Consider the following 18,756-nt stretch of genomic DNA (forward strand, 5'->3'; position numbering starts at 1 on the left):
ATCGCAAAATCAATTACCCTATTTCATGGAGCCAGAAGCCTAAGTTCAATTCTTGGCACAGTCGCTCATTGGTTAGTTATGACCTTGAGCAAGTTTCTTAACTTCTCTGTGCCACTTTACATTCATCTATAAAATAGGGATAATTGGTAGTGCATTCCTCAGGGCGCTTTTTTTTTTTTGCATAAATGAGTAATACATGTAAAATGCTTAGAAAAGTACCTGGTACATGGAAGGTGCTCAGTAAATGCCTGCTATTATTATTATATGACTACATATTATATAGGCCATTGTTCTGTTTCTCTGTGTCCCTACAGAACTCAATAAATGCTTACTCTGATCTACTGCTGCACGAACACAATAAAAGACACATGGTCTCTAACCCGAACACCCTCAGCTGCTGGGGGTGATGGACATGCAAACAGGTAGTCCCAATCAGATAAACAGAACAGGTCTGTTCTGATGCACATCGGTCCATGCTGATCAGCTACCCACCACCACTTACATTTGGTTTCTGTCTCCACTGGATTCCAAGATTTCCAGTTACCATCACTTCATAGTAGAGAACGTTTCCACTGTCGTTTGGATGAAACCAATTCAACTCATTTTCTGAAGAAATCAGTAACATGGAAGTCTCAAATATTTCTGCGCCGTAATGTTTTGTCAGTGTTTCCAAGGTGGCCAGGTACTTCACCTTTAGGTCATGAGTAGATACACTGCTGTCGCAAATAGTCTTGTTGTTAAATTCCTTTAGGAAATCCTTGAAAACATTATTTATCCGCATCCTGGTGAGAAGGTTCCTCTGTCTGATGGACTTATTTAATGTTTCTGGAATATAACGCTTGTAGCTAGAACAAAGTAGAAAAATAGGGCTCTCTTTCATGTCCTGGTCAGCAGAGAACAGTCCAGAAACAAACCCAAGTCTACAAATCTTCCTTCCATGTGTTGCCCCATGAGAAAGGAAAACCTATCCCCTAGGGGGTTCTTAGATGGGGTAAGCACGAGGAGAGGATAATCACAAGGAGAAAAAGGTGAATAGGGACTGGAAGAGAGGGAAAAACACATGTTCCACAAGTTTTACTGAAACGGGAATTCCTGCAAGTATCACCCAGTTTTCTGGGTCACAACGGCAGGCAGCAAAACTGACTTCGTGTGTTCACTGGCTGCTGTCATTGTTCCTGCGCTCGCTGGTGCCCATATACACTAAGACTCAGCCTCAGTTAGACAGTGGTTTGAAAGGTGTCAAGAGTGATTATAGATATTCTGTATATTCTACTTTCAGGTCTGTTTTATACTTTCTCTATAAGATCACATGCTGCTTTTATAAGAAAGGGGAAAACACACAAAATCTAAATACAAACGACTTCGTGTCTGCCATATCAAAGTGTCCTAGATGTGGTAAGCGGATTGACAAGGAAGCTGAAGGATCAGTTACTTACGCTCCTGCTGATGGAAGAGTATCTATGACTAACAGTCTCAACAAGAAGAGTATGAACACCCATGAAGGGGCGCAGACAAGTGGGGAGACTGGTCTGCCTATCACTGCCAGGCCTGAGATGGCATCTGGCACTGGGCAGTCCCTGATACACAAATGCTAACAGTGGGAAACTGCAAAGTTTGGAATTTAACCCCACAAACACTGTAACATTTTATTTTATTTATTTTTGAAGATTTTATTTATTTGAGAGAAAGACAGTGAGAGAGAGCACAAGAAAGGACAAGATCAGAGGGAGAAGCAAACTCTCTGTGAGCAGGGAGCCCAATGCGGAACTCGATCCCAGTACTCGGGGATCATGACCTGAGGATCACGGCAGCTGCTTAACCAACTGAGCCACCCAGGCGCCCAACACTGGAACATTTTAGATTAAGGCAACAGAGAGGAAGATTAAAGGGGAGGTGTCATTTTTCACCTTAGTCTCATGACAAAAGACAGAGGAGGTGCCCAGAGCAAAAGCCACAGAAAAAAATGAGAAGGCAGTAGCAGAGTATGAATCCAGCCCCAGCTCTGAGGAGCAGCCCCCACTCTGTGCTCACTTCCTGCCAGACTCTGCCCCAGGACGAGAGATACACGGAGGAAACTTCTGAGAGATACACGGATGAGATACACGGGACGAGATACACGCTTCTGAGAAAGCGCATGCTGCCTGTCACAAACAATATAGCTCTAAATAACTCACTCTTCACAATGAGACATTTGTAAGAACTCCTTAGTAAATACACACACATTTTATAGATGGGTTGAAATTACCCAGATTGAACATGTCTTCATAAAGATTTGATCATGAATGATATTTTTAAGTAAATACAGTTTTCTTGTGGTAACATTGTTCACATCAGCCTCATGGCTCTCTGGTGAACTCTAGTTCAGGGTGCCTGTAGAATATACTGAGAAGGATGTTAACATGGGTCCTGCACAAAAGGAAGAGGGTAGGGATAAAGGCAATGCCTACCATGGGCAGAAGCACATGAGGTAGGCACATAGCCCACCGATCTGATTGGCTTCCCTAGCCCAGAGCTTTCACCCAAGTCAGCCAACATTCAGTATCAGGTCACTATTATCATTATAACCGTGCTGCCTTTTATAAATGTTCTAAACCAGATTTGGGCTCTGCAGAGAGAAGCGGTCAGCCAAAAACTGGCAGCAATTACACAGCGCCGGGTGAGGACATATAAAAATAGCACCATCCCCACAATCAATTCTTCAGCCAGCAGGAAGATTTACCTGATGTCCTTGGGCAGTTCTGGCAACTGCATCTTCTTCATCATGGCATAGTGGGAGATGGCCAGGACAGCCATTCCCAGACACTCGTTCTCGATATCATGCCCATCTTGCTCGGTCTTGGGGTCTCGAATAGGAGCCAGACATTTGACCAAATCATACTGTCCCTTTGGAGCAGAAATGAGAAGAAATAAACCACCACTGAAGTTTCAATAGTCCACCCCATCTCTGTTCTTGAGAGGAAGGTTCCCCACACAGGGAGGTGCCACCCAGAAAAGCAGGACAGCAATGAGACTAACAAGATCTACAGCTTCTCTGGCACCAAAGCTCCTTCTCAACAGATGGGTATGGAGGGGCTCAGGAAATGTTCTCCCCAGGTTAATTCATTTGTTTAACAAATATTTACTAAGCAGTGTATTAGCTGCTGCTGAACAGCATAAACACGTGAGGCCCCTTCTCAGGACTTATCTAGAAATGATGGCGGCCAGCAGCACGGACTGGGCTCAGATAGCACCTGGGTAAGGGAGAGTGACAGCTGGCTGGGGTTGGCTCTCTGGTCCTGCAAACATATGCTGAGATATCCTAGCCTGGGAACTGAGTGTATGACAGGCATGGTACCACACCCCGTTCTGAGGTAGACTTAGAGAAAGGGGAAGGAATCCACATTTTACAGTGCATCATTACCACAGAGAAGTTTATCAGCATGTGTTGTTTAAGTTCTAGTAGTGAAATGTCTCACCAAAATATGCCCCCCTCCCTGGTGGAGGGGCCCAGCATTCCAAGAGCCAGTGAGGGCTTCAAAAACAAAAAAGAAAACTAAAAATCAGTACCTGCCACTTGTTGTACAGAGTAATGACAATGATGTCAGTGCTAACTCCCCTTTCTTGAACCCTAACCTCAGTGCTTGACACTGTGCTAGGTTTCTTATTTACTGTTTCACTTAATCTTCACAACAGCCCTATGAGGTGGATGCTGCCATCATCAGCTCTACCTAACGGCAGAGGAATCTAAGGTACCCAAGGGTTAAGTCCCTTCGCTCACTCGTTTGGTAATTACTGATTACTGAGCACCAATTATGGGCCAGATGTCATTCTGGTGCCGGGGAGATACAGAGCAGTAAGCCAGACTGCATTCCTGACCTCAGGGAGAATCTGTGCTGAGAAGAAAGAATAAACAGAAATAGAGAGCACGAAGCAGCTACAAGAGACAAAGTCAAGTGGAAAGACAGAGTGCCAGGGGAGCCAGGGATCCAGAAAGCGGTAGGGGACAGTCAAACCCAATGTGACCCCAGTGCTCTGGATCTTCAACACTGCGCTACAGCCACACTAACCTTACTAACCCCAAGTGCACAGAATTCTTTGGCCTTTCTCTAGCTGGAACAGAGGCAGACGTGAAGTCTAGGGGTGGTGTTTGTACAGAAGTAAGACACTCACTTTCCCTGAAGGAACTTCAGTTTAGTGGTTTCTGGACAGAGGCTTCTCACTGCTGCAGTTCCTCTTCTTTCCAAGATAGGACTGCTTATTTCTCTCATGTACGAAAAGGACACTGTTCACTTCCATAAACTCCTAAGGGCCAACAACAATTGTCTCTACCAGCAATGTGTGAAGAGCAGAACAAAATCTGAAACTGTTTTGTTTGGCTGTGATCTTCTGTAAACATCACCATATAACTACCTTAACTAACTCATTCCTGAACCTCTTGAAGGTCAGATTCTAATGCAATACTTATTCTTGGAAGTATGGCACGCCTTTCCCTTGAATATATAAAACTGGGAGATTGAACAAAAAATGATCCATCTGAAAATGGCCAGTTTGTTTTATTTTTTCCACACACTACCTGCCCGGGGCTGTGCATTTCTGTTGTCTCTAAGGCCAATCCTAAGGTATGTATGGAATGGGAATCAAATGCAACCAGAAACTAAAGCTGTACAACAGAATATAACTCGGACACAAAAATCACATGTGAAAATGTATCTTAAAGAAATAATACGACACATGTACAAATACACGTGGAGGCTGTCCACAACAAACTGTTACTATAGCGATGATAGCATAATAGGGAAAACTTCAGAAAACGTCCACAAAGAGGAGATGAGTTAAATAAATGAGGCCTCTCCCTCTGGATTACAGCCTCATACTCACTTCCTACCTGCAATCTCCAGAGCCATCTCCAAAAGAGAATGCCTAATTCCCACCCCTTCTCCAACCTGCTGCTCTCCGTCTTCCCAATGTAGGGAAGGACTCCATTCTTGATCAAACACTGCCCCAAATCATCTTTGTTACTTCACATGCTCTCCCTTTCCACAACCAACCCATCAGCAAGTCCATCAAGTTTATCTCCGGAACTGCAGCTCCACCCATTTTTCTCCAACCCTCCTTCCACCACAGGACGCCAAACCAGCATCTTGCTCTCACATGATCAGCTCGTTGTCAGTCTTCCTAGTCTCACTCCTTATTTATCTCTCCTCTCCTGCAGCCACGCTGCCTCTCCTCTCAACTCCTGCCTGCCTCAGAGCCTTCGCACATTCTGTTCCTTCCCTATCAGACTCTTCTAACCAGGGAGATTTTGCCCTGCAGGGGATATCTGCTAGTGTCTGGAGACATTGTTGTCATTGGTTGTCACACCTGGTGGGGGATGACATCTAATAACTGGAGGCCAGGGGTGTGGGTAATTATGCTACAGTGCATAGGGCAGTCCCTCACAGCAAAAAAATTATCCAGCCCAAAATGTCAGTAGTGCTGCTGCTGAAAAACTACAGGCAAGAAATACTTTCCCCTCTCCTTCCTGTGAACTGCAGACTCCTTGTTCTTCCAGATTCAGCACAAGTGCCACCTTCTTAGAGACCTCCTCTGATCTTTAAATTAGATCTTCCCACTCCAACCCCCTCCCCATATTCCCTATCACAAAAGCTTTTTCCTTTGTGGCACTTCTCACAATTCTTATGTATTACCTTATGTATCATTTCATTTGCTTATTTGTTTTCTGTTTGTCCAACTTGGTTTCGCGTCTCCTGCTTGCAGAGACCATGTCTGCCTTGTTCCACAGAGTACGCACAGTACTGCAGTGAGGAGTACACAGACACCCAGCAGTAAGTATCTGCTGAATGACTGAGTGATTAGGAAGTCATTAAGACAAAGATCTATATTTCTAATTGACATCTGAAATATCATCAAGAGGATGGATAAAAAAAAAGCAGTTAATAAAATGGTATTTTCAAAAACTACACAGTACGTAATAAAGACGTGTATGGCAAAATCAGGAAGCATATCACCAAAAATATTCATTATCTCAGATAGGGTGACTCTAACTTCTCTTTTTTTGTCTAGCTTTGAATCTTCCTACCCTACTATTGCTGTGACTCAGGGCAGCCACCTCCTTCCTCCCCGAACATTACTGCCTGCTGAGATGTCCCCACCTTCGCCCACTGAACTATACCCTCCCTCGCTTGCAGCATCCCTCTGCAGCTCCACGGGAGGCACCACAGGTGAGAAGGAAAATGATAGGAAATGAGGGGAAAAGAGAGGAATAGGGAAGAGTGAAGCCTCAAAAACCCACAAGTGGTGGGCGCCTGGGTGGCTCAGTGGTTTAAGCCTCTGCCTTCAGCTCAGGTCATGATCTCAGGGTCCTGGGATCGAGCCCCACATTGCATCGGGCTCTCTGCTCAGCGGGGAGCCTGCTTCCCCTGCTCTCTCTGCCTACTTGTGATCTCTGTCTATCAAATAAATAAATAAAAATCTTTAAAAAAAAAACCCACAAGTGGGACAACTAGCCCCCAGGCACTGAATTTGCTGCCTTTCTCCACCTCATCTCAGGTTGAGTCCAAGGACAGCAAGGCCTGCCCACAGAGCAAGCCCCACATCCTAGCTCCCAACCAGGTCAGCTGCCCAAGGGAATGTGAACCCTGTGATGCCCGACCCACCGTGGGAACTCCAGGTTCTCCTGGGCCCAAACTTCTTACCTGAGCAAACAGATATTCCAAAGAACTGGCATCAAGAAGAGGGGTTGCATCTGGGACTTTTTTTTTCTCATAGCCATTTTTCTGCTTCTTTGGAGAATGTCGCCATACAGACTGCTCATTATCATTGGTCCCATGCCAGTTGGTGAAATAGAACCTGGAAGGCAGGAAAATAAATGTCAATTTTGGGAAAGGGGACCTCGGAACGCATGGGAGAGGTGTCCTGATTGTACCCACAGTGCTTGGTGCTGGAGGCTAAACTTGCCTGAAAAGCAAGCAGACAGATCGACCTTTCCAGCTGTGGAACACTTCACTGGTTATAAAGTCCTTTTTCTTTTCACTCTTACAAACACTCTGTGAAGAGCATCCTGCCAGAACCTGTCTATGACTCAGGAAGATAAAGTGACTTTCCACTACATCTTCCTAAATAGGAAAATACAGCTGACTAGAACCAGAAGTTGGCCCAGCCACTCCCTTCACCTTTAATAATGCCATCCTGCCTTGAATCCAAGACCAATTTTATGCCCATTTCAACACTTCAGCTCAAACATTTTTTTAAGTTTCCTTGTATAATCAAGATATACAGTGAATATGCAGTGGCTCCTATTTCCCAGACCGCTGTTATTAAATTGATAGTTTATCTTACAATAAAGTTAAAGTAGAAGAAATACATGAGCACTACTACAACCATCAGTTTCCAGTGGTGTGAAGTTAATAAGCACTTTATGCCATTTCATCCTTACAGCAACTGCACAAGGTAGATTCTGCTGTTTCTATTTTACAGACGAGGAAAACTGAGGTTCCAAGAAGCTAGGTGACCTGAAAACAAGCCTGTTCTCTTAACTACCGCTTGCCTCTGCCACCGATGAGAGAAACACAGCAAGCTCTGGGATGTGTGAAATTGACTAAGCCAAGCTGCTGCGGCCCATCTCTAGAGACTCAGCTGGTACCCAGGTCTTTCTCCCTTGACATGCCCAGGGGCTGACCAAAAACAACTATGGTAGAAGAAGCAACAAATAAAATTTCTTCCCAAAAAAGTGCTACCACTAAACTCAGACATCCGTCACTGAGCTATATTTGCAAAGCTTACACACACCAGGCCCTATGCCAGGCTAGGATTCAAAGGGCATAGTCCCTAGTGCTCTGGAGTTCCTTGTCTATGTGTATATATATGGCATATCGGTCAAATCCAACAATAGCAATGAAGTAATATAAAAGGGGTATGTCTCATAAGTAGGATAACAACACTGTGACTTTCATGCAGCCCAGAGTTTTTCCTTCATAAAAAAATATTCAAGTTATATTTCATATTTGTGTTGACATAAAGATTAATATAATCCAGGCTACATTACATTCATTTTTTTTCTCTGATTTTAAAAGAAATTAAAGCACTTTTGTGAGTCCTTAACAATATTATGAGCCCTAGGCACTGTGCCTAATAGATAAGTTGTCCCTGGACAGAAGAGAGGCTTTGATGAGGTGCCAAAGGAGGGAAAAACTGCCCTCCACTGCCAGGGGAAGTGGCAGGGAAGGGAGGCGAGGACTGGGAAGAGAAGCTGGGACCACTATAAATAAATGCCAGGATTTAGAGCCAGCACAGTACACAGCTGGCAGAGAAGACTGCGAGGCTAGTTCATGTGAGGCAGGATATCCACAGACAAGCAGATGCCTATGGCAATAGTCTGGACAATGCCGTGAGCTCTGTGGGGGCAGAGGCCTCAGCTGTCTTGTTCAGGATTGAACCCCCCATCATACAACAGACACTTAATACATGATTGTTGGAAGAAAAACGACAAATGAACGGACTAGTTCAAGAAGCCGCAATTAATATGGAAAGGGAAGGATGGATAAGGAAGTTACTATAAAAGTAAAATTAACATTTTAAAACTTTCCTGGATTCTATATAGCCCATCATCCCTGTAATTTACGAAAGTGACTGAGAATCTGACAGTGGGTTTTGGTGTCTCTCACTCACACAAAGAACCATATATCCATGGGGCCCATGTGTAGCATGAACCACGGCAGTGGGACTGTCCTCTCACGCTCTTATGCGAGGCGATCAGGCCCTGGTAACGGCAGAGGCGTGAGGCTATCAGCTGAGGAAGAGGCTGGCATTTATGCTCTCACTAGACTGAGGAGTCTACTCTTCAAGGGCAGGACAGAGCCCAGGACGAGAGGACTCAATGAGGATCAGCAATCTCAGGAAAGCAGAAAGTAAGAGGTCAATGGGTGGTACCAACTGAGTAAATAAAGAAAGAGCTGAGACTGGGGGAGAAAAAAAAAAATCCATGAGAACACAGCCAGCTCCCCTGGCTACCAAGTCAAGTCCGAAACAGAAAGTTTTTGTCATTCACATAATAAGCAGACATCTGCTAGGAGTTCTAGGAATCTGCACGGAAGGAGACAGGTGAACGGGTCTAAACAGGACGATGGAGAATAGTAGTGAAGAAATTCTGAACATTTACCCCGTGCTAGGCACTCTTTATGCAAACACTCAAAGCATGGCTCGCAAAGAAGCCGCGCAGACAGGTAAATTCTGTGTGGCAGTAGAAGACGGTGGTGATGAGAAAACGAGAGTTCTGTGCAATATGGAAAGGCACCTGGGAGAAGGGGCAAAAGGATCTCCGGGATGGAGGAGGTTGTTCGAAAGAGAAGCACGGAGGACAGCTTCTCTTTGAACCAGTCCAAGGCACGGTCCTCTTGTGCCATATCCCACTCAGTCTCTATGAGAAAGAGTCCTCAGACCTGGTAAAGCCAACAGACCAACCTACCCTCTTTGAACAGAACATCATCTTCAGTCAATTCTTTGAGGCTGTTGTCTGAGCCCTGTGGGACCAGCTTTGATTTGGAAATCTTTTGGCAAGATGTTCAGACAAGATGAGACTGAGGAAATCAAACTAATGGGCAGCTTTGCTACCTCAGTAATGGCTAAGCAGAGCCTAAAGCAAGGCTGGGTCTCTAGAAATTGCCCATGGCCAAAGCCTTTTATTTAATAAAATGACGAAACAAAAACCAAAAACCTTTAAATCAGTAACTACCAAAATCAACACCTTCCTAATTCTGTCCTAGTAGGACAAAACCAAAAGGTACCTTGAAAAGAGAAACTCTATACTTTGTTTTAAATTCAAATGTAATTAACATACAGTGTTATATTAGTTTCAGGTATACAATATAATGATTCAACAATTCTGTAACATTCCTAGAAGAAAACACAAGCAGTCATCTCTCTGACATCAGCCTCTGAACGTTTTTTTCTAGGTAGGTCTCCTGAGGCAAGGGAAACAAAAACAAACTGAATTACTGAGAAGACACCAAAACAAAAAGCTTTTGCACAGGCAAGAAAAACCCTCAACAAAACAAAAACACAACCTAACAAATGGGAGAAGATAATTGCAAATGACATAGCTTAAGGGACTAATATCCAAAATAAAGAACTTCTACAACTCAAACCACATAATAAATAATCCAATTAAAAACTGGACAGAAGGGCGCCTGGGTGGCTCAGTGGGTTGAGCCACTGCCTTCGGCTAGGTCGTGATCTCGGGGTCCTGGGATCGAGTCCCGCATCGGGCTCTCTGCTCAGCGGGGAGCCTGCTTCCTCCTCTCTCTCTCTCTGTCAAATAAATAAATAAAATCTTAAAAAAAAAAAACTGGACAGAAGACGCCAACATTTTTCAAAGACAACATACAGACAGCCAACCGATACATGAAAAGATGCTCTACACTCCTTTTCAAAATTAATTATCAGGGCGCCGAGGTGGCTCAGTGGGTTAAGGCTCTTCCTTCAGCTCAGGTCATGATCTCAAGGTCCTGGGATGTGGTCCCACATCGGGCTCTCTGCTCAGCAAGGAGCCTGTATCCCCTGCCTCTGCCACCCTCTCTGCCTACTTGTGATCTCTGTCAAATACATAAATAAAATCTTAAAAAGAAATTAATTATCAAGATGTTCATCAACCTTGGGCCACACACAAATGTCCCAAATTAGAACATGCTAATGGAAAAAAAATAAAGAATGGCATAAATAAATATAGTATAACAGCTGCGTAGATTCCTTTTCAAAATGGCGTGGAGGAACGACACAGGAAGGAAGAGGGAGGGAGAGAGAGATAAAAAGATAGACCTATCAAGGAGATACGCCTTCCTTGCAAGTTTTTGAGAAAACTACATTACAAATGACTGCATATTCTAAGTTTACATACAGATATTATACACAACAAATTCTCCCTAGGTTTCTATTTCTTTTTACTAATGGATAGTAAAAGATCAAGAAAATATTTTTTTTCTAGAAAAGGAATAAAACATAGGCTTATATTAAGATATATTATTAAAAGAACTATTAAAAGCATTATCTAAAAACAAAATTAAAATTGAAGCACAGAGTATTTCCCAAAATAGAGCTGGGATTTCACTAAAATAGTCACTAACATTTGTTTTGTATTACACCTTCTTTAGTGGTGAGATTATGAGGTTTCAAAGTTTTTGTAGTTTGTTGTAATGCAAATGTTTTAGCTTTGGGTGGGATCTTTTTTCCAAGTTCAAAGAGCCTGTGGTAACAAAGCAATATCCTGTTGAAAGCGCAATGTCAGGTAAAAAGTCGAGGTGCCAAAAAATGAAGTAGCCCAGCACTTCCTGGCAGCTAACCAAACAAGGAGGAGGCGAAGATAACTAGCTTTTAATGGTGAGTGAGGGACACACACACTCAACAAAGACCAGTGTCTCAAGGAGGGCACTGGGGCTGACAAGAGGATTCACTAGGTGTGTGACTCTGGGTAACTCACTTCTTCATCTGGGGCACAGTTCTCCCTAAACAACTGCAGTAGTTGAATTAGGTAAACTCAGGTCTCATCCAAGTCCCCAATTCTACCATTCCAGATTCTGAGCCAAGTGGAGAGATCTACAAGGAAAAAGACTAGAACTCAGTGACATGCCCACTTCCTGGACTGCCAGCTTCAAAGATACATTTTAATGCTGGATCACAGAGCCAACCCCTGAGGCCACAGAAAGCAAGATTACACTTTGAAAAACAAATCCAAATATAGTCAGGAGGCTCAGCTGGGTGGAGTGAATGTTTCCCTAAATCTGGGGCGTGAAATCTCACATGCTACACACCTTTCCCCTTTAAGTAAAACCTTGGGTGAGTATAGAAAGAAGAAGATGAAAAAAATGTCAGCCCTAGAATGATTACCAAAGAAAGATCTGGTTCAACTGCCGCTAAGAAAAGCACCCAGGCCAGTCTGGAATGTTAACAACTCTAACAACTTCCCAAAGGAAACAGCAGCTAAGATATTGGGGAGAGCCTCCCAGATCCCCGAGGGCTTTTCAAGCTAGTCCCTACATTCCATTAGCCCCTGAGGGAATCCACAGATTTTATCACCTCTATGTAAATTAAGATGCTTTTCAAAAAGAATTCACCCTTTTTATAAATTAAGTACACATTCACTTGTGCTTAACTAGTATCTAACAGACCTATTTTCAATTCTGGGTACAGTGCAAATGGGCTTATAAACTCAAGACTCTACAGTGAAGTACTGAATGTGCCACCCTGGGAGACAACATGACATCTAAGAAAGTCCAAGATACAGGAAACAAGGCAAGTACTTTACTCATCAGAAGAAAAACTTGGGTCCCACCCACTAGATAAAAATCCTCAGGGAGTGGATCACATCTACCCCTTGAGAGCAAGACCAACCTAGGATTTCTAGGGAATCCCTCAAGTGGTTTCTCAAACATTTTAGCTGGAACTTTTAAGAAGAAATCATTTATTGTATCATGACCTGGTACATACATCTTCATATCTCAAACAGAAGTTGTGAAAAAATAATACTCTCAGGATATGTGTGTACGCCAGTATTACCTATTCTCGCCTGTTCATTTTTTTGTGGGGTTTTTTTTGTTTTTTTTTTTTTAAGACAAATTCTGGTCACAACTCACTAAATTAAATTAATAACCATGATTCACTGCTTGAAAAACTCTGCTGTAGGATACTAATTCTATTCAAAATACCCTCTGCATCCTAACAATGTCTTTTCTAAAATGTGGCAGACGGTGGTGATCGAATTCATCTTGAATTGTATCTCAAATACTGAAAAAGTCCTTTCTCAGACCAAGCAAATACAAAACTCACCAATTACAAAATGACTATAAATCTTCCCAGTAAGTGACTCAGGGCTCCGGGCTGACTGTCACACCCCAACAAGAGGCAGCCAAGCGGGCCCCCATACCTCATCCGGTAGTGGAGCCGGAGGGATGTCTTGTCGTCAACAGTGATGGCGTGATTCGGGGCATACCAGAGCTTGCTGTTCTCGTCATACAGGGCAAAGAGGTTGTGACACAGGGGAGAGATACCTGGGAATAGGTAAGGAACATATCAGAAAATTAAAGACAGATACATTAGGCCATTTGTTCCTGAAGCAGGATGTAAAAAAAGACAAGGAGCTCTATCTGAAGAATCTAGGTCACATTTTTATCCTTTCATGGCAAATATGACTTCCAACCATGTTTAATCAGGCAGTTTTAATCATGATAATTTAGAACCATGGCTCCCCAGGAATATGTACTATAGCTCCTGGCAAACCAGATAAAACCCATTTGAAAATAAAAGTCTAATGGTATTTCTCATCACGGTGTCTATGACAGTCTTAACAAATCCTGCCTAAAAGAAAAAATATGCCAGCCCACATTCCCAGATCCCACCTGATGGGCAGGCACCTTGCTAATCCCAGAAACATTATTGGAGTTCGGGAAATCCCCAATCTGTCTCGTACAGAAATGTTTTACCAATTCTAACACACTCCGATTATGCATTAAACATGCAAAGAAGTTCCTGGCAGTAGTACATGAAATCGTGAGTTAGAATAAATAACCAAATTGATTTTTGTCAGTGATAAAAATCTATTACCATTAATAATAAATACACTTCTTAAGTACTCTGTATAGTTACCATAAATATTTTTTATTAGTAGCCAACTAATAAGAAGATACATGCTTAACAAAAGTGGTCCTATAGTGCTCCCTTGCCTCCCCCCACCACCAACTGCCTCCTTTGATACAGGAAGGGTTAAAAAGACAAAGGAGATCCCCAGGCCAGGAAAGCACCTTTCCACTTACTTCTGAGCCCATAATTAAAATTACACATACTTGTGATCTAAAAGCATGGGGGAAGGGAAGAAGGTGGTGATTGCACATACTCAGTTATGACTGATATTTTCATACATGACCAAGCCTCAAGCTAAGATACAGTCAACTTAACCGAAAAATATATGGAAATATAAGGTAATCGGCACTTCCCAAATCAGACCTCTAAAGCGAGACACACACCGGGAACCCTCACCGCCCCTGCCCATCCATTTAGCCACCAACTCTCTCCAGCACACACACACTGCATGAAGATGCAACAAATGCCTTGGCATCCTGATGCCCCCTCACTGGAAGCCCTCAATTCCTTCTGCTCAAGGTATCTGGACTCATCCCTCAGAAGTCCCTTACAACAGAGAAGATGGGGGTAAACTTCAAAGAGCATTTTTATTTGGGAACAAAAGCAAACGAGTTCTAGATCCAATATTATTATTATTATTTTTTTTTTTTTTTTTTTTTAGATTTTATTTATTTATTTGACAGAAAGAGATCACAAGTAGGCAGAGAGGCAGGCAGAGAGAGAGAGGAGGAAGCAGGCTCCCTGCTGAGCAGAGAGCCCGATGCGGGACTCGATGCCAGGACCCTGAGATCATGACCTGAGCCGAAGGCAGCGGCTTAACCCACTGAGCCACCCAGGCGCCCCTAGATCCAATATTATTAAGACTATGTTTTAGGTATACTATAGTTGTTCAGTCATGAATTGGCCCTTCTGAGCCAGCCTGGAAACCCAGCCTCTACTCACAAGTACGTAGATTTGAATGTGCACTGACACGTACATACTGAAGTGTAATTTGTAATCAACAATATGTATTCTACCATAGGTCTGACTTTAATACTATTCATACTTATAATAGGAAGATCAAAGATAGCTTTTTATACAAAAGTACTGAATAATGGTAACAACAACACTAACATTTACTGAGAGTTAAGTGTCAGGCATCAGGCTAACACACTGTACACTGATTATCTTTTAATCCTCTTGACACTTAATGAGGTAATTAATATCTTTGCAATTTTACAGGTGAAGGAACTGTGGCCTCCCGAGATTTAGCCTAATTCAAGGCTATTCGGCTAATAAAATGCAGACTTAACGATTCAAACCAAGACAGAGGGAATGAGGAAGTAAAATAATGAGAGATGAAAGAACAAAAAGAGACCATATCTTTAATGGACAACAGAGAAGAAAACAATACTGCCTCTAAATACTACTTACTATAATAATAAGCAGAGCTATAAAAACATGTGGCATTCTGTACTCATACACTTTTTAAAATCAATAAATGTTTGCAACACTCCCCTGAGTCAGTTATTAAAGAGCCCACTCATTCTCTCCAGACTGGGCTTGGAAGCCGGTGCCCTACACCGACTGGCCCTGAGCCCGGACCTACAGCAGACTCAGTGGCTACATCTGCCTGCGGACTCAGGCTCTCTCCCCTCTTCTATAGCAGCAGCCCCTTGCTCTCTCATTAACTGCAGCCCAGCAATTCTGTACAAACACCATGGCTGGACTAACAGAATAAACACTATAAACCAAACCCCAAGGGAAAGGAGAAAAAAACACCACCTTAAAAAAATACATTAGAAGCAATAATTTACATCTAGTTGTTTTGCTAATTACAAATCCTTTTAAAAGTGTTGTCAAGAGGGCGCCTGGGTGGCTCAGTGGGTTAAGCCGCTGCCTTCGGCTCAGGTCATGATCTCAGGGTCCTGGGATCGAGTCCCGCATCGGGCTCTCTGCTCGGCAGGGAGCCTGCTTCCCTCCCTCTCTCTCTCTGCCTGCCTCTCCATCTACTTGTGATTTCTCTCTGTCAAATAAATAAATAAAATCTTTAAAAAAAAAAAAAAAAAAAAAAAAAGTGTTGTCAAGAGCTGGTTCTTTATATAGTCAAAACAACTTTAGAAGATTAATACATTTCCCCCCTAATAATTTACATAGCTCAGCTGATTTTATCCAATGTCGTGTTTAGTTAGTAAGGGCCTACTACACTCTTCCCTGTAGCACCAATCTCTCCCCTTTTATTGGAACTCTGGTATTTAAAGCATTTGAGGCAGATATACAGAGAGAGATATATAGATATATAGAGATATATCTATATATATGGGTTCCTAGATAAGCTGTATCACAAACTAGGTAAGTATTTCTTGAAATGTCTCCACTATCCCAATATATTGTCCTGAGGGCTAAAGATGATATATAAATGAAACACGGATCAGACGACTGGCCATCATCACTAGTCATATCATCATCATAAAATAGTTTTTTTTTTTTTTAGAAAGAGCTTTATTAAGATATAATTTATATATTATAAAGCCTACCCATTTTACTGTAAATTTCAGTGAATTTTAGTATATTTACAGTTATACAACCATGACCACAATCCCAGGAGATCAGATCGTATATTTATGTTTCTATGATTTAACTTTACTAGTCATATACAAGGGTGTAGAAAAAAGCTATGACTGATTCCAAGTTCAAAGGATAACAAAGAGGGCTTCATTTTGTTATTCAGTTTGGTTTCTCACCTTCCGAGGGCAACAGGCTAACTTAAGTAAGACAAGGTTCACATGGAGGGGGGGAAAAAAAAAAGACCATGTTGTTCACAGCCTCACTGCCCTTTTTACAAGCTGGCATTCTGACCAAGCCACAAAGTGACACTCAACTTCTCACTTCAAGTCAGAATCATGGGGGAGGGAGCAGATTAAAGTGGCGAAAGAAAGGATCACACTTTTCAGAAGAAGTTTTGAACAATCATTCAGATATTGAGAGATGCCATTACTGAGCATGTAACTTTGTACTCCCTGTTTTTATTCATTTAGTGCTGATATGATTCCAGTTTCCTAGAGGTAGGGGAAATAAAAACTGAGCCTCCACAGCAAGCAAGCATCATTTCCTGGTATCCCAAAGTCATGAGTGACAGAGCAAGAACAAGACATTTTACGATCAAGAAAGTGAAAAGTCAAACTTCCAAAATTAAAATCACTGGCCTACAGTCAAATGCAAGTAAGTGGCAGAGGCAGGGCAGAACCCACACAGCAGAGTTCCAGGGTGCGGGGGGGTGGGCAGAGACACTGGGATGCACCTGCTGGACAGCGGATATGTGCCCCGGGCAACCTGTACTCACAGCATTCCTGCGCAGCCCTGATGCAGATCTCCTCCGCAGTGTACTCTCCGCTGCCCAGCCGGAGGGGCTCCCTATCAGAAAGATAGAAGAGCACTTCCACTCCTGGCTCGGGGGCCTCCAGATTCACCTCCGTCTTCTTAGAGCTCCTCATTTTAGCACAGAAAGCCATGGCATTGCAGTCCTCTTTTATATTTAGATACTGTAGTGGAAGGAAAACAAGACTGTGTGGTCATTCTATGTGCTAAAAGTTCGAGTGGTGCAAGAGACTGTCAGGAAGGTAATGGAAGCAGTCAGAACTACCTCTCAAGCAAGTTAAGTACCTCTCCCTGCACCTTGCCTCTCTGAAAATCAAACGCATCAGAAGGTATAAGAGGTGAAACCATCCACTCTAATTACACACATAATCCATTATGCATTCTAATTATGATTAGATCATGTTCTCAAAAATCAGAATAATTTTAGACACAGCCTAAATTTGTTTTCTCTATTGGCACACAAGTAGTAGTTGAAAAATGCGGCTCATTCTGGAACCACTGATGTTAATGCTGCAGCTAGCTCTACCAGAATCATTTTACTTCTGAATTGACCCATGGCACAGATCAAATGGTCTTTTAACTTTGTCTATCTCCCACTAACCAGGAAGCTCAGTGAGGGCATGAACTATGTCTTTTCTATCCTCATTCCCCGAGTCTAGCCCAGGGCTGGCTCTGAGATGGCACACACAAAAGGACTACCAATTCGGGTTCATGAGCCATATGGAAGTGTCTTGAAAACTAATGAACAGAGCCAGGTCTCTGTCACTCCGTGGGCAGATAGGAGGATGGGCAGCACTTTGTGACAGGAGAATGAGGGCTGGAAGCCTTGCTTTGAAGAGGTCAGAACTTGTTACTGAGAAACTCGTAAATAAGTCATTCACCTCTGCTCCCCACTAAAGGGAGGGTAACAAGGATCGAAGAGTCAGCCAGCTACTTAGCCTTAGACGGGGCAGAAAGTAGGGGGAACAAAGGAAAACCCTATACATTTTTTCTTCCCCTCACTCTGACACCAATCACTTAGACACAAACTAACTTCCCTGACCCCAGGTTTCTACTTTCCTTCTGCCTGCCAACCCAACCTTCATTTGGCCCTCAAAGTAATGTCTCTGTAACACATATCAGATCCTCCAAAGGCTTCCCATTAATCTACAAGTGCCATCTCAAACTCCTCACAGAGCCCCTCCATTGCCTGCCAGCTAGCTCCCCACCCCACTCCCCCAACCTCATCTTCCATTACTCCTAGCCTCTGACTTCATGCCTGAAAACCAACAAAGCTGCCATTCATCGTTCTTGTCACTCCAGCTCCCTCCCCGTCCTGTTTTTCACACCTTCCTGCCTTTGGTCATCTTGGTTTCTCTACCAGGAATACCTCCCCACTTCATCCTCTTCATGGCAAGCTGCAATTTTCTTTAGAGCTCAGCTTGGACATTACCTCCTCCAAGAAGGACTTAGGAACCTCCATCCCATCCCCTAAGTTAGATGCCCTCTCCCAAGATCACCTCGCTGTACTAACCACACTGGGTTATGACCATCTTATGCACATGTCTGTCTCTCTCAATCATGTATGCTGGGAGTTTCTTAAGGGCAAGGACCATGTCATTCATCTAGTGATATCATAGATATTCCCAGTACCTAGCACAGAACCTTACATTTAATAGGCGCTTGCAGAAAGGCCCAAGGAAGCTCCTCCAAACAAGACAAATCAAGAGTATGGACAACAGCCACAGGTCTTTTCACCAAACTCATGTGCTTGTTTATTAGCTGCCCTGGTGAGGCAAGATACTTACAGTAGAG

The 18,756-nt window shown here is 43.1% G+C and overlaps 1 protein-coding gene across 2 annotated transcripts in view; it reads right to left on the reverse strand.

Annotated features, from left to right (window-relative positions):
- JAK1 (Janus kinase 1) overlaps nt 1–18,756 on the reverse strand; it is a 121,553-nt gene that overhangs the window by 30,309 nt on the left and 72,488 nt on the right. For both annotated transcript variants that reach the window (XM_059374989.1, XM_059374990.1), the window contains exons 3-7: nt 16,928–17,126; nt 12,893–13,016; nt 6,675–6,828; nt 2,720–2,883; nt 503–845 (exon numbers count right to left, since the gene is read on the reverse strand). In XM_059374989.1, coding sequence (XP_059230972.1) covers nt 503–845; nt 2,720–2,883; nt 6,675–6,828; nt 12,893–13,016; nt 16,928–17,126 — 984 coding nt within the window. The remainder of the gene's footprint in view (nt 1–502; nt 846–2,719; nt 2,884–6,674; nt 6,829–12,892; nt 13,017–16,927; nt 17,127–18,756) is intronic.

This window comes from Mustela nigripes, chromosome 14 (genome assembly GCF_022355385.1).
Source record: "Mustela nigripes isolate SB6536 chromosome 14, MUSNIG.SB6536, whole genome shotgun sequence".
Lineage (NCBI taxonomy): Eukaryota > Metazoa > Chordata > Mammalia > Carnivora > Mustelidae > Mustela > Mustela nigripes.